At 37.6% G+C, this 21,276-nt stretch overlaps 11 protein-coding genes across 11 annotated transcripts; 5 read left to right on the forward strand and 6 right to left on the reverse strand. All coding sequences in view use genetic code 12, as the record gives it.

Annotated features, from left to right (window-relative positions):
• Nucleotides 1-181: 181 nt before the first annotated feature.
• Nucleotides 182-895, forward strand: MPP6 (Mpp6p; the record flags this gene model as incomplete). The annotated part of the gene is made up of 1 exon (XM_064994087.1): nucleotides 182-895. The coding sequence occupies one exon, from the start codon at nucleotides 182-184 to the stop codon at nucleotides 893-895; it is 714 nt and encodes a 237-aa protein (XP_064850159.1).
• A 228-nt stretch (nucleotides 896-1,123) lies between these two features.
• Nucleotides 1,124-1,876, reverse strand: MRPL50 (mitochondrial 54S ribosomal protein bL9m MRPL50; the record flags this gene model as incomplete). The annotated part of the gene is made up of 1 exon (XM_064994088.1): nucleotides 1,124-1,876. One exon carries the CDS (start codon nucleotides 1,874-1,876, stop codon nucleotides 1,124-1,126), a length of 753 nt encoding a protein of 250 aa, XP_064850160.1.
• Nucleotides 1,877-2,365: 489 nt separating this feature from the next.
• Nucleotides 2,366-7,730, forward strand: DASC09_004860 (uncharacterized protein; the record flags this gene model as incomplete). Its single annotated transcript, XM_064994089.1, has 2 exons — nucleotides 2,366-2,486; nucleotides 2,563-7,730. 2 exons carry the CDS (start codon nucleotides 2,366-2,368, stop codon nucleotides 7,728-7,730), a joined length of 5,289 nt encoding a protein of 1,762 aa, XP_064850161.1.
• A 58-nt stretch (nucleotides 7,731-7,788) lies between these two features.
• Nucleotides 7,789-8,583, reverse strand: YIH1 (Yih1p; the record flags this gene model as incomplete). Its single annotated transcript, XM_064994090.1, has 1 exon — nucleotides 7,789-8,583. The coding sequence occupies one exon, from the start codon at nucleotides 8,581-8,583 to the stop codon at nucleotides 7,789-7,791; it is 795 nt and encodes a 264-aa protein (XP_064850162.1).
• Nucleotides 8,584-9,168: 585 nt separating this feature from the next.
• TAH1 (Tah1p) lies at nucleotides 9,169-10,272 on the forward strand (the record flags this gene model as incomplete). The annotated part of the gene is made up of 1 exon (XM_064994091.1): nucleotides 9,169-10,272. The coding sequence occupies one exon, from the start codon at nucleotides 9,169-9,171 to the stop codon at nucleotides 10,270-10,272; it is 1,104 nt and encodes a 367-aa protein (XP_064850163.1).
• A 421-nt stretch (nucleotides 10,273-10,693) lies between these two features.
• Nucleotides 10,694-11,875, reverse strand: CDC73 (Cdc73p; the record flags this gene model as incomplete). Its single annotated transcript, XM_064994092.1, has 1 exon — nucleotides 10,694-11,875. One exon carries the CDS (start codon nucleotides 11,873-11,875, stop codon nucleotides 10,694-10,696), a length of 1,182 nt encoding a protein of 393 aa, XP_064850164.1.
• A 286-nt stretch (nucleotides 11,876-12,161) lies between these two features.
• TCP1 (chaperonin-containing T-complex alpha subunit TCP1) lies at nucleotides 12,162-13,835 on the reverse strand (the record flags this gene model as incomplete). Its single annotated transcript, XM_064994093.1, has 1 exon — nucleotides 12,162-13,835. One exon carries the CDS (start codon nucleotides 13,833-13,835, stop codon nucleotides 12,162-12,164), a length of 1,674 nt encoding a protein of 557 aa, XP_064850165.1.
• A 254-nt stretch (nucleotides 13,836-14,089) lies between these two features.
• On the reverse strand, nucleotides 14,090-15,034 carry BUD17 (putative pyridoxal kinase BUD17; the record flags this gene model as incomplete). The annotated part of the gene is made up of 1 exon (XM_064994094.1): nucleotides 14,090-15,034. The coding sequence occupies one exon, from the start codon at nucleotides 15,032-15,034 to the stop codon at nucleotides 14,090-14,092; it is 945 nt and encodes a 314-aa protein (XP_064850166.1).
• A 342-nt stretch (nucleotides 15,035-15,376) lies between these two features.
• On the forward strand, nucleotides 15,377-17,689 carry DASC09_004920 (Zn(II)2Cys6 transcription factor domain-containing protein; the record flags this gene model as incomplete). The annotated part of the gene is made up of 1 exon (XM_064994095.1): nucleotides 15,377-17,689. The coding sequence occupies one exon, from the start codon at nucleotides 15,377-15,379 to the stop codon at nucleotides 17,687-17,689; it is 2,313 nt and encodes a 770-aa protein (XP_064850167.1).
• A 1,260-nt stretch (nucleotides 17,690-18,949) lies between these two features.
• On the reverse strand, nucleotides 18,950-19,523 carry COX7 (cytochrome c oxidase subunit VII; the record flags this gene model as incomplete). The annotated part of the gene is made up of 2 exons (XM_064994096.1): nucleotides 18,950-19,066; nucleotides 19,452-19,523. The coding sequence occupies 2 exons, from the start codon at nucleotides 19,521-19,523 to the stop codon at nucleotides 18,950-18,952; spliced, it is 189 nt and encodes a 62-aa protein (XP_064850168.1).
• A 522-nt stretch (nucleotides 19,524-20,045) lies between these two features.
• On the forward strand, nucleotides 20,046-21,155 carry DASC09_004940 (ubiquitin-protein ligase; the record flags this gene model as incomplete). Its single annotated transcript, XM_064994097.1, has 1 exon — nucleotides 20,046-21,155. The coding sequence occupies one exon, from the start codon at nucleotides 20,046-20,048 to the stop codon at nucleotides 21,153-21,155; it is 1,110 nt and encodes a 369-aa protein (XP_064850169.1).
• Between the last annotated feature and the right edge of the window lie 121 nt (nucleotides 21,156-21,276).

Below are 21,276 nucleotides of genomic sequence, written 5' to 3' on the forward strand. Positions count from 1 at the left end.
CACCCTGCGTAAGTCTATATCGCAAAGAGGAAAAAAAAATTGATAGGAAAGCAGAAAATTTTTATAGAGAAGACCAAACAAGGACAAGCCCAAACAAATTTATTTTGATATTTGTAAAATATAACCAGAAAGGGAGGAATACGGAATAAAGTGAATTATAATAACTAAACGAGTAGAAAAAATGTCAAGTCTCAAGAATCTCTCGTCAAGAGTGCTTAATATGAAGTTCATGAGGAAGGCGGTGGCTGAAGACTCAAAAAACAACCAAACCAAAGGCTCATCAACGGAAGTAAAACCAGAACAAACCCCTAGTAATTCAAAAACAGCCCCTGGTGGTAAAGGAGATCATTCACATTGGTCAATTTCTTCAAATGCCGAAAGATTCAAGTCGAAGAAGCAGCAGCTAGCCAACAATGACGATTCGATAAAATCACAGTCGTACAGATCGGTAGGATACTCCCAAATGAAGGAGTTTTTTGAAGATTCAGAAGAAAGTGACGATGAACAAACTACTGTCACTGGAAGAAGAGTATTTGGGGCATCAAAAGACAGTGCTAATACAGAAAATGATGATGATGCGGAGGGATTGATTACAGAAACGAGACTCGAAAAAGATACCAATAAGAGAAACAAGCGTGAGATTATTGATGATGTGGATGGATTTCTTGATAACATAATGGCAAGTAACGATGGTGATGATGATGCCGCTACTGACAAGAGTGAACCTAATACTCAAAGAGAAGGATCGCTTATACCTTCGGTGGAAAGTTTTTTGAATGGAACAGACAAAGGTTCAAATAATTTGAAGAGAGAGTTCGATAGCGTCTCAAATAGTGGTGATAGCCAAAAAAAGAAGAAAAAATCAAAGAAATCAAATAAACTGAAAAAGAATTGAAAGTATTACATTGAAGTCTTAGTTTTAATTTGTATAATAGACAGCATCATAACAGTTAGGGTTAGTTTACAAAATATACCATTGACCTACAATAGGTAACCGTAGAAACTCAAATGAGCAAATCGCAAGTTTAATAACCTTTATTATTATTCACAATAGCCTTTGCTAAATAAATGTATATGTACATGCAATAGTTCTATCCTTTTTGCAGTGGAAAAGTCAAACAAATCAGTTTCCAGGTCTTGTTGGAAGCTCCTTTCCTCTCTTTGTGAATGATTCAGAGTCAATGAAAATGTTTTTCTTAACCGGCTCGTATTTGCCAATGTTGATAATGAGTTCATAACTACCCACAAAATCAAGAGTAGGTAACTCTTTCTTTCCGGCATCACTGAGATACTGGAATTTGATTTGACTTTCATTCAATACATAACCAGTCAAATTACTTAAGGTTTCAGAGAATTGAGTCTTTGTTATAGGTTTTTTCAAGAAACCGGTGCTGTCAGCATCGTAGTTATAAGTAAGAGTTCCTGGCAAGTCTTGATAAGCTTCAAGCTTATAATAAACATCACTTGCGGCATCAGCAGCAGGAGCAGCAGCTTCGTCCTCAATTTGTGGCTTTTCAAAGCTGAAACTCAACCCTAATGATTTGAAAACAGATTCTGAATCCGCTGGAGATTTCGATTCTGTAGAAGCGCTTTCTAGTGGTGATTCCACTGGTTTCTTTATTATCTTTTTAACAATCGGGTCTTCTGGGTTGGCCTCTACCACTGGAATTCTTGGTGGTTGACCTTCTAATATATATGCCGCACCGTTATGTGGATGTAGCATGTTTATCATCTTACTTGGTAAAACTTTGACAATTTGACCTCTTCTACCAATACCTTGGAAATCTTTGAGTAATTGAACTTCAATTTTCTGCTTCACCTTGTAGGCGGCAGAGGTTTGGGAAAATGCTCTCTTTTGCAAACAAGTTCTAAGCATTATTAATATATAGTAATATTGGCACCAATATATTTATAATATACAGTGATCGGTCTAAATAAGTGATTGGGATTTGCGTAGTAACATTTTGTCCATTTGAGCTGAATTTTTTTTTTCAACTTCCCCGGTTATAACACGTGACTATACCCTCGAATTACTCCACAGAGGGCCGAAGATCAACCAATAACCAAACTAATGGTGGCATCATATTTGATTGTTGTTCTTCGATGTGGTTACATTTCTTTGTCGCTAATATAAGAAGGTTTCTTGAGCGTTTTTTCATTAAGGATGTATCAAGAAATTGTTGTTGTTGTTATTGTTATTGTAAGCTCATAACTGTGCATTGATTGGAAAAGTGCCAGGAGGTTTTTGTGGCAAATATCAGAAGTTGAATAAATACCGTTTTATTTTTTTCCTTTTGTTTAATTCTTTGAAAATTTTTCTTAATTTGTAAACTATTGATATCAAAAAGAAGAAGCGAAGGCAGTAATGGGCCAAAGTCCTGAGCATCAAACCACCGACGAGACCCGGTATCCAGGGTTTTCGCAAGGTCAATCTGATAGCGGCTCATCTCATTACACTGATTCACCAGAATTTCAAATTCCTGATTGTATGAATTCGTCTCTACTTCCTTTTATATTGAATCTAAAACATTTTATCCTAACACCAGCCTTATCACTTTATAGCGACTATTGATAATAACCGGGAGAAAACCAATCATTTTGCCGGGTCGGCGTTAACTGAGAGAACTACGCAACTTTTCAGCGGCTTCAAGACTCCCAAAATTAATTCCAGTAAATGGTGGAATCAGCAAGATGATAATGAAGTCGACAAAGATGAAGCGCTTATTGAAGAAGGGGTTTATCACACGTTTAATGACTATTATGATCCGTATCCAAACTGGAGTTATGAAGATGATAGCTTACCAATCGCACGAAAAGAGATCGGATTAATATTTATGAGGTTGACAGAAGTGTTCGAGTTTCAAATGGATAATGCCAAAAATATGTTTGATTATTTGTTGAGATTATTGGATTCTAGGGCTTCTAGAATGAAACCGTTGGTGGCTCTCAAGTCCTTGCATGCAGATTATATTGGTGGTGAGAACTCCAACTTCAAAAAATGGTATTTCGCAGCCCAATTAGACATCGATGATCTCTTTGGTTATATTGAAAATAGTGAGCTGTTGAAATCTTACTCATTCGAGGAAGCTGAAAGAACTTGGAAATCGAAGATGCATGATTTGTCTCCAACAGACTGTATCATACAATTGTCTCTCTATCTATTATGCTGGGGTGAAGCTGGTAATGTCAGATTCATGCCGGAATGTTTATGTTTCATTTTCAAATGTTGCAATGACTATTATTATTCTTTGGACTCATCACGTCCACCAGTACCACCACCAAGTAGCTTTCTTGAACATGTTATAATTCCATTGTATAACTACTATAGGGACCAGAACTACGAAGTCGTGGAAGGAAAATATGTCAAGAGAAGTAAAGATCATGCTAGTATTATAGGCTATGATGATATTAATCAATTCTTTTGGTATCGAAAAGGCTTACTCAAATTGCCCTTGAAGAACGAAAAAACGAAATTCATGGAACAATCAAAAAGTGAAAGATATTTACGCTTTTGTGATATTAATTGGAGCAAGGCTTTTTATAAAACTTATAGAGAGACAAGAACATGGAACCATCTCATTGTGAATTTTAATAGAATTTGGATTATTCATTGTTGCATGTTTTGGTATTACATTTCTTTCAACTCTCCTACATTGTATACCAAAAATTATCAGATACAGTTAGACACCCAACCGTCTGTTCATACTACGTTGTCGACAATGGCTATTTCTGGTTCCATTGCATGTCTAATAAATATTGTTGCAACCATACATGAATTTACATTTGTTCCAAGAAGATGGTCGGGGGCAGAACCACTTACAAGACGATTCTTGCTATTATCACTAATCTTTATAGTGAATACTGTACCTTCGATTTATGTATTTGGATTCTTGCAGCTGAATAGGAAATCAAACAGTGGCACTATCATCTCCAGCTTTCAATTCATTGTATCCATTATCACTGTTTGTTACTTTTCCTTTACACCTCTTGGAAAACTATTTCGTTCTTATTGGAAAGACGATAATAAACACACTCCCACGAAAGTGTTCACCGACTCTGTTCATAATTTACAAGGTAGAGACCGCATTTCTTCTTATGGACTATGGGCTGCTATCTTTGTGGCGAAATTTTTGGAATCGTATTTCTTCTTGGTTCGTTCAATGCGTGATCCTATCAGAGAACTTAGTAACTTAAAAATTACTCATTGTTCCGGGGATCTAGTATTAGGAAGTTTTATTTGTCAACATCAACCCAAAATACTTCTTTTAGTTATGTTCGTAACTGATTTGTTATTATTTTTCCTTGATACCTATTTATGGTATATTATTTGGACCACTGTATTTTCAGTTTGCAGGTCTTTTTATATGGGTGTTTCAATTTTGACACCTTGGAAAAACATTTTTTCAAGATTACCTAAAAGAATCTTTTCCAAAATTATTTGCTCTTACGATAAAGCTCTAAACCCAAAGTTTTCAGTTTCTCAGATATGGAACTCCATAATTATTGCAATGTATCGTGAACATTTATTATCGTTGGAGCATGTGGAAAAATTGATTTACCAGGAGGTGATGAAACTGGGAGTAAATGATGTTAATTCTTTCATAGAACCAACTTTCTTCGTTTCTCAGGAAGATAGATTTGTCAAATTTTCTGTTTCCGAGGGTCTTGCCGAAGCACAAAGACGTATCACATTTTTTGCCCAATCTTTATCTACATTTATGCCTGAACCATGCTCCATAAGTGAAATGCCAACATTTTCTGTATTGATTCCACATTATAGTGAAAACATTCTTTTGACTTTGAAAGAAATTATTAGAGAAGAAGATGAGTATGCCCATATTACATTACTAGAATATTTGAAACAGCTTCATCCCATGGAATGGGATTGTTTTGTTCAAGATACGAAAATATTAGTAGATGAGACTGAAATTTCACGCCCACTGGATAACATAGATGGCCAAAGAGAGCATTATAATAACTTACCATATTATTGTGTTGGCTTTAAATCAGCAACTCCGGAATATATTTTACGGACCAGGATTTGGGCTTCGCTAAGATCACAAACGTTATATAGAACAATTTCTGGGTTTATGAATTATTCAAGAGCCATAAAGTTATTATACGATGTTGAGAACCCAAATTTGAGTGACTTTGATGATTCTGAAGTAAAGAAATATGAAGCGGCTGCCATAATGGCTCTCAGAAAGTTTAGAATTGTTGTATCAATGCAGAGATTAGTTGAATTTAGTGCAGTCGAAGAAGAAAATAAAGACTTTTTACTTCGCGCTTATCCAGAGTTGCAAATTTCTTATCTAGACAAAGAAATTGATCCAGATACTGGAATAATTGTTTATTATACATCGTTAATGGATGGAAGTTGTGAAATTGATGAAACTGGAAACAGAATACCTAAATATCGAATTAAACTACCAGGAAATCCAATTTTGGGAGATGGTAAGAGCGATAATCAGAATAACTCATTAATTTTCTGCAGAGGTGAATATATTCAGTTGATTGATGCCAACCAGGATAATTACTTAGAAGAGTGCTTGAAAATCAGAAATGTCTTAGCAGAGTTTGAAGAAAAAGTTCATCCAATTGAATATTCTATTGGCAGCTCACCTTATGAACATCCATATAATAGTCCAATTGCAATAATTGGTACGCGGGAATACATTTTTTCTGAGAATATTGGTATCTTGGGAGATGTGGCTGCTGGAAAAGAGCAAACTTTTGGTACCCTTTTTGCAAGAACTTTAGCTCAGATTGGAGGAAAGCTCCACTACGGTCATCCTGATTTTCTTAATAATATATTCATGACAACTAGAGGTGGTGTCTCCAAAGCCCAGAAAGGTCTTCATCTAAATGAAGATATTTATGCAGGTATGACCACTATTCTTAGAGGCGGAAGAATTAAACATTGTGAATATATACAGTGTGGTAAAGGTAGAGAGCTAGGATTTGGCTCAATCTTGAACTTTACCACTAAAATTGGCGCTGGTATGGGGGAACAAATGCTTTCTAGAGAGTACTTCTATTTGGGCACACAATTACCATTAGATAGGTTCCTATCGTTTTATTATGGTCATCCTGGATTTCATTTGAACAATGTGTTTATAATTTTGTCGGTGAAGTTGTTGTTATTAGTAACTGTCAACCTTTCATCATTATTTGCAAACAGTGTTATATGTGAGTATAATAGATACAAACCTCACACAGACCCTCGAAAGCCTGCGGGATGCTATAATATTGAACCAATTAATAACTGGTTGAAAACATGTGTTCTATCTATATTCGTTGTTTTTGGTATTTCATTTGTCCCTTTATGCGTTCAGGAACTTATGGAACGAGGTATTTGGAAAGCTTTATCCAGATTGAGCAAGCACTTTGCATCATTATCCCCACTCTTTGAAGTTTTTGTGTGTAAAATCTATGCACAATCTTTGATCAATGATTTGGCCGTTGGTGGGGCTAAGTATATTTCTACTGGTAGAGGATTTGCCACGATCAGGGTTCCATTCTCTGTAATTTATTCCAGATTTGCTTCGGAAAGTCTTTATTTTGGTGCCTTATCAAGCTTATTGATTGTTTATTGTACCGGTGTGACATTCAACATCTCAACATTCTGGTTTTGGATAACTGTTAATGGTCTTTGCTTGTCGCCTTTCGTATTTAACCCGAATCAATTTTATTGGAATGATTTTTTTCTAGATTACAAGAATTATCTAAAGTGGCTCTCATCAGGAAACAGCCAAGGAAAGAAAGATTCATGGATTAAATTTACTAGAGAGCTAAGATCTCAGATTACTGGATCAAAAAAGAAATCTTATTCAAAACCAGGTGACAAGCTTTCTTTGAGTTTTAGGAAGCCTTCTATGATGAACATTTTCCTCGATCAAATTTGTGCTAAACTTGTCTACACAATGTTTGTACTCACTGCATTTTTGTTTGCTAGCTCTCACAAAAGGTCTAGAAATCCTACACCATCAGCTGCAATTGCGAGAATTATAATAGCCACGTTTGCGCCAATATTTATTAATATGGTGATTGCACTTTCTGGGTTTACCTTCTCACTCTTGTTTGGGCCTATATTTGGATGCTGCTGCACAAAGTTCCCATCAAGTATGGCGTTTGTCACGCATAGTTTGGGATTCATTAATCATATTATATTTTTTGAAATCTTTTGGTTTCTTGAGGAGTGGAACTTTACAGTCACCATATTGGGTTATGCAGTTTGCATTATGCTACAAGATTTATTTTTCAAAATGATTACTTTATTGTTTATCACCCGAGAACTTCAAAATAATGCAGCCAACAGGGCGTGGTGGTCTGGTACCTGGCTAACATCTGGGTTAGGGTTTAGTACTATGACCCAGCCTATTAGAGAATATTTATGCAAGACTATGGAGTTGAGTTTATTTGTCAATGATTTTGTGTTGGGTCATATTTTATTATTTGTGCAGTTTCCAATCTTGTTGATTCCTGGGATAAACCAATGGCATTCGTTGATGTTATTTTGGTTGAAACCAAGCAAGCAGATCCGCCCGCAGATCCTTACTACCAAGCAGAGAAGAAGTCAAGGAATGGTGGTGATGGTGTTCCTTTTTGTCTTTTTGTTAATTATGAATTTTTTCGTTTTACTATTGCTTGTACCGTTTATCGTCAATGAGGTTTTTGAGATTGATTTGTATTCTATGATACCAGAAAATATAATTCTATTAATGGATTGAACAATAAATTCTCTTTTGACCAAAATAAATGAAATGGACCTTCTTTTTGTAAGATTTCTTATTTTTTCTTTGGTTTATCGAGGGGGGCAAATCCTCCATTTATTATCGCCTCCCTTGAAGTGGAATTGATGTGTTTGAATCTATCTGGACCGATATGAACTCCTCCAAACCATCGAACATCAACCACAAGACAATTCCAAACGTCCATCAATGTCATGAGATGTAACATTCTTCCTCCTGCTGCGGTTTCACCATCATCGTCAGAGTCTTGAATGATAGTTCCATCCTGATTTTTAATTCTCCAAGCACACATAGAATGGCGAGACCTGGCGATTTTTCTATTCGATCTAAGTTGGGCCAAATATTCATTTACTTGGTCATCACTGTGCACGGTACAGGCAAATCCGATAAACGTTGAACCTCTATCAGTCACTGGAACGGATTGGGCCCACACACTAGAGATCTCGTCATCATAATCATCAAGATCGGGCGTTTCTTCATTCTCAACTTCCATTTCTGGTGATTGTTCTTCGAACATTGTCAATTTTTCATCTAAGAAGGTAAAGAGATCAAAAAGACATACTAGACCCTCGACAAATATTTCATCAAGCGTTGATTGCACAAGTGTTTCTAAGGGTTTCTCATTGTTGCGATCGACTTTTCTGGTAGATTTCACGAGTAAGATATTGGGAGCGGATGATTCAGGATAAGAATCGCTGAATGATAATCGTATTTTACACCATGGATGGGAAGGAATGATGAGTTCCATGATTGCCAGGGTGAGTCTGGTGAGGCAATCGGGGTAGATTGCTTCGATTGCTTCTAGTTCATCGAGGAAGTCTGGGGAGGACATGGCGGGGGGTTGCCTGGATGGGATTTTAAAATAGATATTATGTCTATATGGGAGACGAAAAGTGTTTGATCGGTGATAAGATCGATGATGATGGGTGATTTTTTTCAGTAATTTTTTTTGCAGGTGAAAATTGAAGGAATCAAAAAAACAGAGAGGAAAAAAAAAACACAATAGAGGAATCAAAAAACATCAAATGAATAAATAGGGATTTTGGAATTGATCATTTGGGTTGTGACGGAAAGACAGACAGACAGACAGACAGACAGACAGACAGACAGACAGACAGACAGACAGACAGACAGAAAGAAAGAAAGAAATAAAGAAATAAAGACAGAAATAAAGTGAAGGATAAAGAGATACGGAGATAGATACGGAAGCGAAAAACCAAAGGAAGCCCATCTCAAAATATAAAAACAAAACTAGAAGGGCAAAAAGAGGCAAATGAAATATAATATATAACAAAACTCAAAGTTGAAAACTCATCTCAAGCATAACAGCAAAATATAAAGCAAAGATCAAAGACAAAGATCAGTAGAAGACAAAAGTTAAAAACTGTGGTAAGATAATAACTAAATATTGTCCATCATGTCAGAAAAACTCAAGGAGAAAGGTAATGAAGCATTCAAGAAACAGGAGTTCAAAAAAGCCGCGAAATTGTATAGAGACTCTATCAAATTAGACCCACTGAACCCAGTATTATATTCTAATCGGTCCATGTGTTTTGCCAAGCTTGATGATTGGACCAGAGTACTAGAGGATTGTAAAAAAGGGATTTCCTTGGCTACTGATGCCAATGATGAGGATGCCATTAAGAAAACTTTGGTGAAGTTGTACTATCGAAAAGGATTGGCAGTGGTGAATACCGGAGGAGATTTACGAGACGCGGTCCAGGCGTGGAATGAAGGATTGAAGTTGGATGGTGGTAATATTCTTATAAAAAAAGAATTGGCAATATACACAAAGAATGAGGATTCTAGCTTGAAGAAGCAAAAGAAGAAGAAAAAGGAATCTGCTAATAAGCAACAAGTAGAGGATTCTGGTTTGAAAACCATTGAGATCATTGAAGTGGAACAATTACCTAAGGAATTACAAGGATTGATTGACGGGAAATCAAACAAGGAGGATAACAGTAGCCAATCGCTGGGTGATGATACAGTTCGTGAGGACTTTCAAATTACAGAAGGGAACTTGCAAATAGTAGATGGTGGTATTTTGAATGATGGCCAATCTTCCAGCAAGAAAATACAAAAAATAGAAGATAATGGGAAGAAAATACAGATAATAGATGATGATGCTAAAATGGTGAATTCCCAGACACCACTAGTCATGACTCAGAAAGATATGAAACTACCAGATACCCCAACCCACTACTACTTGACCACCCTAATGAAGAACCGGGCCAATGCCACTGCAGTGTACGAGTATCTCATCAATGGTATCACTTGCGAACAATATACTTCGATATTTGAGATTGCTGGGATCGACAACGAGTTTTTCGATTTTTTCCTCATTGCGGCAACTTATTGTCTTGTGAATCATAAATGTGACGCCACAAGAGTTGGTAACTTGGTAATGTGTTTGAGTAATTTGAGAAGATTTGATCTTTGCAAGATGTTTTGTGATGATAAGAATTTGAAGAAATTGTCGGAGCTTTTGCATGCCCAGGGGCTTGATAAACAACTTCTTTGAACAAATGATGACAGTTGGCACGGATGGTAATACTAGGTTGAAATCCTGTTTGACATGTGATTTTTTTAAAGATCGATTGAAGTTTCAGGATCACAACCATACATAGGTAGTATTGAAAATCACAGGTTAGTAAAAGAATAATGGAAAGTCTTGTTACAATTTGGTGGGTCGATCATTTCCTATTTAATGCTTCTTGAGACCAGGCACGATTAGCACAACAATAATTTATAAAACCTTAACTTTACGATAACTTTACGATTACTTTAATCATTCATTAAAGGATCCTAATTATAATATACACTGAATAGCTCTCTCTCTCTCTCTCTCTCTCTCTCTCTCTCTCTCTCTCTCTCTCTCTCTCTCTCTCTCTCTCTCCCTTTCTTTTTCATAGAAGTAGCCGGCCCCGCGGTCAGCCCCATCACTAATTCTTTCTAAAACCTTGGATCATCATCGATCTTTCCAAACTCCTCCAGAATTGTTCACTAATTTCCTTATCGTTGAATCTTCTATTTCTGTCGATCTTCACCACTTCGACGTTCCAATCTTGAGCATTCTTATTCATCAACGCGCCTTCGTAGCCAAAATAATAACCTTTGAATTTCTGGAACAATTTTTCTGGATCCTTGATGGAATAATTTTTGAATTGCCAAAGTTGCCCCGTGGTGAAAATCGCCACCACTCTATCCCAATACTCCATTTTTGTGAAAAAATCTGTAGAATTCACAATTAAAAATTGTTGAGGCCCAAGGTTTGGGAAAACTTTTTTAATTCTGATAAGATTTGTCCCGGTAGATTGCGATGATGCAGCATTAGGTTCTTTGAATACCCCATTCTCAAGAAACTCTTTAATATTTGACATTTGTATTAATGCCGAAGTAGCCGGCGACAATAAAATAATTGGATTATCCACTTTCTTGCCACCACCATTAGCTTTGTCCGGTTTACCAATTTTCCCACCGTGACTCGATTTCAGTTTGAGGGGCTTGACAATTTTAAGCTCGGCCTCTTTCACCAAATACTCGAAATTGATCAGTTTAACCCCTTGGAATAAATTATCATGTAGCAATGGTACTTCCAACTCATTGGATGCAATATTATTATTATTATTGTTATTCTTATTATTATTATTACTATTACTCACCTCCCCTGCTGCTGCTGTTGCTGCTGCCGCACCACTACCCACATAATTTTCCTGTTTCTTCTTGTCCTCCTCAGCTTCATCTGTCTTGATCTTTACCGGGGCGGTTGTGGAAGAGGAAACCACAGACGAAGAATCAAGAAAAGTCGTGGATTGACCATCAAAATATTTGATCAATTCGGATTTGTTGTGGAAACTAATGGTTGGGATGTTTTTGCTTTGCGATTGAGAAATGTAATCGGCAGTCGAAAAGTCCCTCATGACCCAGACATTGTAGAAAGCCTGGAGCGGAAGATCTTTATTGTTGATTTTTATGGTTTCTTGGTGTAAATTATATTGTTTCTCGCCCAACACGATGGTGGTTGCCAACGATATATCATCGATGGCGGTGCCAGCAGCATCCAAGAGGGTGATTGGTGATTTGGCAATGATCGATGATCGAAGATCAGCCAATGCGGTGCTCATTGTATTTGTGAGAGATGATATATATATCGAAGGGAAGTACACGGTGGATGCCGATAATAACAAACAATTTGTGTACTTAATCAAATTGAAAAGATGAAAAATCGTTAAAGATTTCCGGATCGGTTTACCCGGTGAGGGGGGAAGCGTGCGAGAGAAAGGGAGAGAGCACCGCGCCGGTTCTTTATAACTAATATTTATAAAGTGTTATTTATTTATTACAACCAATTATTTTAAAAACTAATAACAATCCGTTTATTTGAGAAACATTATATCAATTTAGAAAATTTTAATGCCCGTGTGGGTCTTCCTTTTCTGGTTCTGGGTCAATGTTGATCATGGTGTCGATTCTCAAAATTGCAATACATGCTTCAAGGGCACTCTTCAAACTCTTGACTTTACTCATTGTTGGTTCAATGACCCCAGCAACGGTTTCATCAACAATCTTTTCATTGATCAAATCCAACCCGTAGTTCTTGTAATTCTTACGCTTGGTATCGTTTGGCAAAGAACTTTGCGATTTAGAATGGTAAGATCTCAACTTGGCAACGAGCTCTGACGAATCCTTAGCAGCATTGACGGCAAGGGTCTTTGGAATCACCAACAATGCAGCGGCAAACTCGGCAATCGCCAATTGTTCACGCGATCCCACAGTGGTGGCAAAGTTTTCCAAATAAATGTTCAAGGCGGTTTCCACGGCCCCACCACCTGGAACAATGTTACCACTTTCAAGGGTTCTCTTAACCACTGAAAGAGAGTCATGTAACGATCTTTCCATCTCATCAAGAGAATACTCGTTTGGACCTCTCAAAACAATCGAGCTGGAAGAATGTTTCGATGTACCTTCGACAACAATACATTCGTCGTCACTGATTTTAATTTGCCTGACACATTCAGCAGAACCCAAGTATGAAGCTTCGAAAGTTTCATCACCTTCCAAGTTGGACATGTTGGTGACAAAAGTGGCTCCGGTAGCTCTAGCAATACGTTTCAAATCTTCTTTGGTACATCTTCTAACTGCCATGGCTTTGGCCTCGACAAATTCTTTCAAACATAGATCATCAATCCCTTTGGTAGTCAAAATCACATTGGCACCGGCAGCCAAGATTTTACGGATCCTTTCAATGACAATTTGGTATTCCTTCTTTCTAACTTGTTCTAATTGTTCAGGGTCTTGGATGTTGATTTGCACCCCAAGGGCCATCTTGGCCTTTTGAAGATTTATATCTAGGACCGCGATCTTGGCATTGTTAATTCTCTTTGGCATGGCTTGAGAAGCAACGGTACAATTGAGAGCGTAACCATTGATAATCATTGATTCGGTAGACGATTTACCATGAGCTTTCAAGATGTTAACGGCCTTGATTGGGTATTTGATTTCCCCCTTGTTGTTAGCGGTCTTGACGGACATGATGGCATCGACCACCATTTTACTAAAAAATTCGGAATCACTACCAATAATCTTTGATGACATTGAGGTTTTGGCAATGTTGATCAATGCTTCTCTACCCAAGCTGTCAACCGGTTGACTGAGCACTTCATGGATATATTTGATGGCCTCACGCAACGCCAAACGGTACCCGTTGATAATAGTGGTTGGATGGATCTTGTTTCTCACTAGTTCGTTAGCACGTTTAAGAAGTTCAGACGCGATGATCACCACAGAAGTTGTACCATCACCGACTTCTTTATCCTGCTGTTGAGCTAATTCAACAAGGATTTTACCGGCAGGATGTTGAACATCTAAAAGCGATAAGATCGTAGCCCCATCATTGGTCACGGTAACATCTCCGATGTCATCGACCAACATTTTGTCAAGACCAACTGGGCCAAGAGACGATTTCACCACGTTGGCCACCGAAAGCGCGGCGGTGACGTTCTGGTTACGGACGTCGTCTCCGCTGATTTTCTGTCCTCCAAGGAACAATGTATCGGAACGAGAAGCCTGATAAACCTGGGACATGGTAATTGGAGGCCAGGAGGATATTCAATATATTATCAATGGAAATATCAACTGGTTTCGTTTGTGTTGATGATGGAAGTTTTGCCCAAAAGAATTTTTTTTACCTGGCGGACAGACACCCAGACACCACAGCTCAGAAACATCCGTACACACGCCACCACCACCATTATCATTATCATTATTATATTCTTATTATGTATTATTCTTATGTATTTTTATATAATCTCTATCAATTCTACTAAATTAATCCTATGCTAATACGTCATCTTGCTGTACCGGAGTTCGACGTCTTCGGTGAAATACTTCTTGCACTGGACAATCTTCAAATCATTCACTTTAATCTTGGTTTCTGGTGCGATGCGCTGGCCCAGTTTAGCAAGAGTGTTGAGCTGCCATCTATACGAATAGTCCAATACGTGATAGAGGACACTAAGTACCTCATTCAATGAATTCGCCAAAATATCAATTCTTGATCCCAGGGAGGCTTCATGGTTGATATATGAGTCCGCAAGCAATGCCCCAAACAAGTCCCCTGACCCAAAGAAAAACCCATTGAATTTGGGGATTTTGTAATAAATGAAGGTATCACTGTCGTTTGTCGACCCAGCACATATTAGATACCCTGGATCTTCTGCCAAATCCACTGACGTCACCACAATACTGTTAATTAATGGATACAATTGCTTGAACTTTGTCAATGCCTGCTTTAACAGCTCGAGGTTGGTGATTTTGGTATCGGTCAACAATTCTAATTCAAAATGATTTGGGGTGACGAGGAACGGCTGGCCTTGCCGTAACAACATTTTGTATAATTCAATGATACTATTCGAGTCATTGATGTATATTCTGCCATTATCCCCAATGATGGGATCGAAAAACCATTTGACGTTCGGATTATGAGTCTTTGCGTCGTTGACAATTTCAATGATTGATTCCAAATGTTGTTTGCTGGTGATGTACCCAGAAAGCACCACAGAATAGTGAACCTGTGCCACTTCGACAATCTTCTTGTATATTTCTAGAAGTTCATTGGCCTGGTACTTGATTCCGTAAAATGATCCATACGCCGGATGATTTGAATATTGCACGGTATTGAGGGCGTCGACGTCCCATCCTTTTAGTTGCAATGGGAAAGTGGCTGCTTTATTCCCCACGTATCCGTGGACCACATGGGACTGTATCGAAAGTAGTTTCTTCATCGTATCGCTGGACCTCGTTGATGATAAATGCTAATGGTGTTAATAAATAAATAATCTCTCGATGAATCATAAAAAAAGTCAAGGAATTATTTCTCCGCAACTGAGGGTCGCACACCCGCTGAGCTCAGGAAACAATCCAAATCGGGAAATGAAGGGTGCCGAATGAAAAACGGGGGGTTATCATCCGGTCAGGAAGGTCTTTCCGAGGGTAATATCCTGTCAGGCAGGCACTCCCGGCCCTCGGAAACCTGCCCGGTGAAAGCACAAATATTTTCAACCATCATCATCAACTATTGTATTTACCTATATATCGCAGCTCATCGTATATATCTTAATTTTATCATGGATCAATGTAATTTCCCAGGAAAGATCCCCACAAACCATCAGAGAAACCAAAAGAGCTTTGAAAATCAATTCAAAATCATCAAACCTGGCGGTGGATTGAACCCTCGGGCCATTAAGGCGTGCAACCACTGCCGCAAAAAGAAGACTCGATGCTTTGCCATCGATGAAGCAAAGAACATTGCTGCTTGCTCAAGGTGTAAAGGCTTGGGACTACTTTGCAGTTTCGAGGAAGATATTGTCGATGCTGGGAAATTCCAATCGGTAGCGGATCTCCGAAGCTTTGAGGCGTCACGCGAAAACAACAACAACAATAATAATAATCATCATTATCATAATAATCATCGTCCTGACATCCTGGGTTATCGACAGGAAATGGATAAATTGAACCAGATTCATGATGACATAAAGAAATTGGCCCGGTATTTAACCACTAACAATGAATCGTTATCTTCGATAATTCCAGCCCCTCATTCAAGCACCACCACCAACTATGACTTAACTACCAATCATCATCAACGTCCAATTATCAATAATAATCTTGGCCCAAGCATCGCTTCAACTACCATCCAGAACGAATTCCCCGAGCAACCCAAAGTAATCACCCCTTCAACCATGATTCCTCTGTCATTTATGACATCGGCATACAATATTCTAAAAGAAGCCCCACCAGCTTCGTTATTACCATTCCCAGTAACCCATCTTCTTAGTCCCCCAGCCCCGGTGCTCGAGAAAGATATTGTCACCCTTCGATTCATTAGTAAAGCCGAAGCCTATTCTCTATTGAACATTTTCAGAGAAAAATACGGAAAATGGATTTCTCTCAAACCAGACATCACCACCGAAGAGCTCCTCAATGAATATCGTACAGAATCCTCGTTATTACTCGATGTATGCTGTTTAGTGGCGTTGCGCAGCTCCAGAAACCAAGCTCTTAAACGGAAAATCACTCAGATACTAATCAATCGGATTTCCAATAGCTTAGCCAAAGAAATTCTTAATAATCCTAGCACAGACCTCAAGTACATTTCCACATTGACCCTTCTTTCATTTTACGGGTACTCGTTATCACAACCCGCTAATTTCAATATTGACCCCTGGTTTTATTCGGGATTGGCATTGAAACATTTTATCACCTCTATCAATTACAATCCTTCATTTATCAATGCCACGGTCTCGTTTCTTCCCGATGCCGACTCGCAATTCGATTTGTTGACCTATATGCGGATCTACGATCATTTAATCGTCACCCATTTGTTCAATTGTGTGGTCAGTGGAAGGACTTGTTCAATTGATAGAATACGGTTGAATAAGATTCGATCGAAGCTTGATATTGTGTATGCCGGGGTGTTTGATGGAAAAATGACGGCCGAAGTATGCCTTAGTGATATCGTTTACGATTTCTTTGTCAATGATATGACCGGGGGTGACGCCCTTGGGAAATTCTACGCCGTTGTTAAGAAACTCGATGATTGGTACAATGATTGGAATTATCTTATCAAACAACCAATCCCTCAATTACTTGAATTTTTCTTCAATTTTTACTCGCTTTTAATTCATTACCATATAAATTTCCAATTATATTTCAACAAACTTAATCAGAACTTACTCGGAAATGTCAATCCAGAAAGTGCCGACCATCTAGATGATTTCCAAAGACTTTTCTCCACCGACCCCACGAATTTCGAAACTTTCTCCAATATCGTTTGGCACATTGGTGCTGACCACCTTGAAAAAATGTGGTACAATTGTTTGATAATCGTCAATGAACTTCTTAGTTTCATCAACAAACTGAACCTTGATATCATGATCGATAACTCCGAGCAGTTCGAATACTTCACCGACCAGATCCATTTTTCGCTTTTTTTCAGTATTATTGTGTTTCTCAGGCTTATGAGTAATTTCTTTAGGAAACCTCAATCTGCTTCAACGATGCCGTCTGTACTGGACACCGCCACCAACACAACTTCCCAGGGGTTATTATTAGGTTCATACCTCGAATATTTCCACAGAAATTTCCAACCTTTTGATATCACAGGGAGCCTTCAGCACCATAAGCTAACCCCCCAGCAATTAAAGGCACGAGCACCATTGCATCAAATGGATAAACTGTCGTTTTTAATTTACATGACGGAGATCCTCATAATTGTGAAAAAATATCAAAAAGTCTCCCAAGAGGTTGGCAATGTCAGCAATGATGGACGGGTGAATGAAATCGACACTAATAATGTATTTTACCGGTATTATTATACGTTAAGACAGAATATTGTGAAAACATTCCCGGGGATTAAGATTGATGATGTTTTTGATTAGTAAATACTTCATTTGCAGAATATCATGTTATATTATAATAATTACAAATTGATTGGAGTCAACGCTTTGTATATCATATACAAAGGTTATCTTTAGTTCCAAATTGATAGATAGTGTCTTGTAGGAGTTTGTATCCCTGCTGCTTTTGGCAAGCTTTAGTATTTTCGCTTCAAGATGGTTATTGTCTTCCATTTCATCCTCACTCCCACCTCCATCACCGGGTATATTATTTTCCTGATCATATATATTTTCCTCAGTAGTTGCCACATCTAAATTGAAGATTGTGAATAAGATGAATAAGTGCCTCAAAGTAATTGAAATGATTATCTTTCAAGAAAGTAATAATAGAAAGCATATTATGAGAATATTTGATATAACGTGACAGTTTCGCCACTTGTTCATCTACTGCTTTTCGTAACATGGCATTGAAAGCCTTATTACTTCTTGGAGATATGACCCGTCATTATTTGCTAGTCTTTGTTTTATCTATTTTGTCATTTAACTGAATTATCGTCCAGCTATGGTGAGCTGTGTTTGAGATATAAAAATCTCTGGCTTTTCCACCTACGTATGAGGATAGTGTTGGTAACCTCCTTTGTTTTGATAACATTTGGCCTGTGGATGGAAACCTAAAAGTAATTATTGAATAATGGTACAACGATGCTCTATTTGTATGAGAAAAACATCAAATTAGCAAAAAATGGCATTTTGACGGAGTCTCAAATGAAAACTACCAAAAATGTCCGAAGTTCCAATGAACCCTTCAAAATAGATAGAAACATAATCACCAACCAAGTCTACAAATTAAATTTGTCAAAACACAAAACTCCATTCCTTCGTCCTTTAGACAAAAATCAATGCATATATTATATATAAAAAAAAAAAGATCCTCAAGATGATAATTAAGACGCACACACAACAAAAAAACAAAACTAAAAATGAAATGCCATGGTTTGCTGATATGTTCTTCAGTGATTTCATTCAAAAAGGCCCTTTGATATTACAAAATCCCACTTAAATAGAACCTAGCAATACCACTTTTATTCAAAAAAAGAACTTCATTAAAAAAAGAAAACAAAAAAAAAGAGCCAAACAAAATCTAACCATTGTTTCTTCCTTTTAATTTTCCTTTCTGGTGGCTTGGAAATTTTCGAATGTGGAATAGAATTTATTGTAATTGTTATTATTATTATTGTAATATTTTTATCATTTTTTTGATCTCTTTTGAGTTCTGCTTTATCTTAATACAATAAGAGTAACTTATTTCTTTGGGTCCTTGATACCGAGGATGGCTCTACCAGTGTAGACCAATGGGACAACCATGGAGACGGCAAACAAACCGTAGAATGGGTAGAGATACATAGCGGATCTTGGGTGCTATTTGAGGGGTTAGTATTTCATAAAGACGATAAGTTCTGTATCTTATGACTATTCTTCAATATTCATTGCTGTTCATTAGCTTTTCCTGAATTGTTCATTGCTGTTCATTAGAATATCCTGAATTGTTCATTGCTGTAGATTATTATTCATTATCAACTATTCTTCAGTGTTGATTATTTGTTTTTACTCATGATTCAATATTCTTGATTCAATATTCGGCATTAATATTCGATATTGTTCGCTGCTGTTCAATACATTTCATTATTATTGTTTTTATCTGATCCAAAAAATGAGCCCGAATGATGTAATACACAAGTGAATTTGGATGAATTGATACATCAATGAATCTGAACGCCTTGATACTACCATATTAAATACATACTCTAGTCCACAATGGTTTGGTGGAGTTTTGGTACAATCTTTGGTATTCGATAATTCTGTTTCTGGCAGCCATTTTTGGGATATTTCTAATAGTTAAAAGTTAGTCGAAAAAGGTTCCTCGTATCAATGTTGAAAAATGAACTCCAGCAAAATAATAATAATAACAACTCACCTTTTGTTGATGGATGTGAATAATATAACACTTAGCGCCTACAAGTCGAGCTCATCAAATTCGCTTTATCAAAAAAAAATCACCAGCTTTTTATTGCCGGGGGCCAATCAGCAGCCGAGAATTTGTTTTTCTTCGTGCTGAAAAACTTCGGTCACGTGCATATTTATCAGCTGACAATGATCACGTGTAATATTAGTCTGGTGTTCGGGTGAAAAGAAAAATCGTGTGGCTCTGGATAACATCCAAACACCAGACGAAAAGTGGCGACTTTATCCTTTACTATTATTATGATTGTTATTATTATTATTGTTATTATTATTATTGTTATTATTATTATTATTATTATTATTACTACTATTATTACTATTATATATTCTTTCCTGCCTCTTCATCTCTTTCGCATCTGGTTGCAATCATTGTACAATGTCTCGAGCTGTTCTTGCCAAAGCATTGAAGAAGGCCTGTGGCCAATCAAAAGCAGAGCCCCTTGTCTCCAAATGTTTGGACGAAACCATTTGCTCAATATGTTCGGATATTATGGTGTATCCTTTCAATGGGGCCTGTGGGCATTCAGCATGTTACTCCTGTTTAAGAGAATGGCTTAGTAACAATAATAGCTGCCCGGTATGTCGTGAAGTGATCACTGTGAAACCGACAATCAATTTGAATTTGAAAGCGATTGGGGCGAGTATTTTAGATACTTGCCAGAAACAGGCCCCGGATACTAGGACACTGATTAAAAAACACGTGGACGAATCGAAGAAAGTGTATCAGAAAGACTTCAATGATGGGAATTTGTTCAATAAGGTGTTCAAGAGTGCCAAGGTCAATCTTGAAGAAGGAATCCCCACTTGCTCGGAATGTGCCTGGGAAGATTGCAATGGGAGGGTATGTGAGGGATGTGGGGCGGTGTTTGTGAATTATGGCGAACCTCATGTGGTCAATACTAGAACGTTTGGTTTTGGCTATGATGACGACGACGACGACGAAGACGACGAAGACGAACTGCAACGATCAAGAGGTCATCATTCGGATGAGTTCTCCGCAGTAGAAAAAGAAGCCCAAGAGATTCTTGATGCAGAAACGGAATGGCTGGAGAATGAGAATGGTGGAGAGCAATTGGAAGATGATTGGTTGAACGAAGACGATGAAGCAGAGTTTGAGGAGCCCGATGATCTTGATTACAACTATTTTTCAGAATGTATTTGTGATCCTGGCTCGATCAGCGACATTTACATGCTAAGGTTTTTCCTCGGAAACACCAGTGATAAGATTTCTGAGTTGAAAGATATGTTGTATGATCTAAATGACGAAGTCATCTATGGAGAGCTTGATGCCCTCAAGGAGATGAGAGTGATCCTGTCATGTTTGAAATATTTGAGGAATCAAATGAAGTTATTGAATAAACGGCATTTTGCCCTCATGTTGGTGAAGCAAGGGGTGTTTGATTCCGATAGTGATGAGGAGCTGCGAGGCGGTCCAAGAATATACCATGTTGGTGGTTTGGGTCAAAATTTCGAGTTTAGTTTGTGATGTTTGATGTGTTATTTTGTTTTGTTTGTTGTTTAGGATGGTGTATATTATAATTTTCAATTCTCTTTGTATCTTTATCTTGAGGATAACCATATGTTTACTAATTTTTTCACGACAATTT

The sequence above is a fragment of the Saccharomycopsis crataegensis genome (assembly GCF_037102585.1).
Source record: "Saccharomycopsis crataegensis DNA, jcf7180000000072, whole genome shotgun sequence".
Classification (NCBI taxonomy): Eukaryota; Fungi; Ascomycota; class Saccharomycetes; order Ascoideales; family Saccharomycopsidaceae; genus Saccharomycopsis; species Saccharomycopsis crataegensis.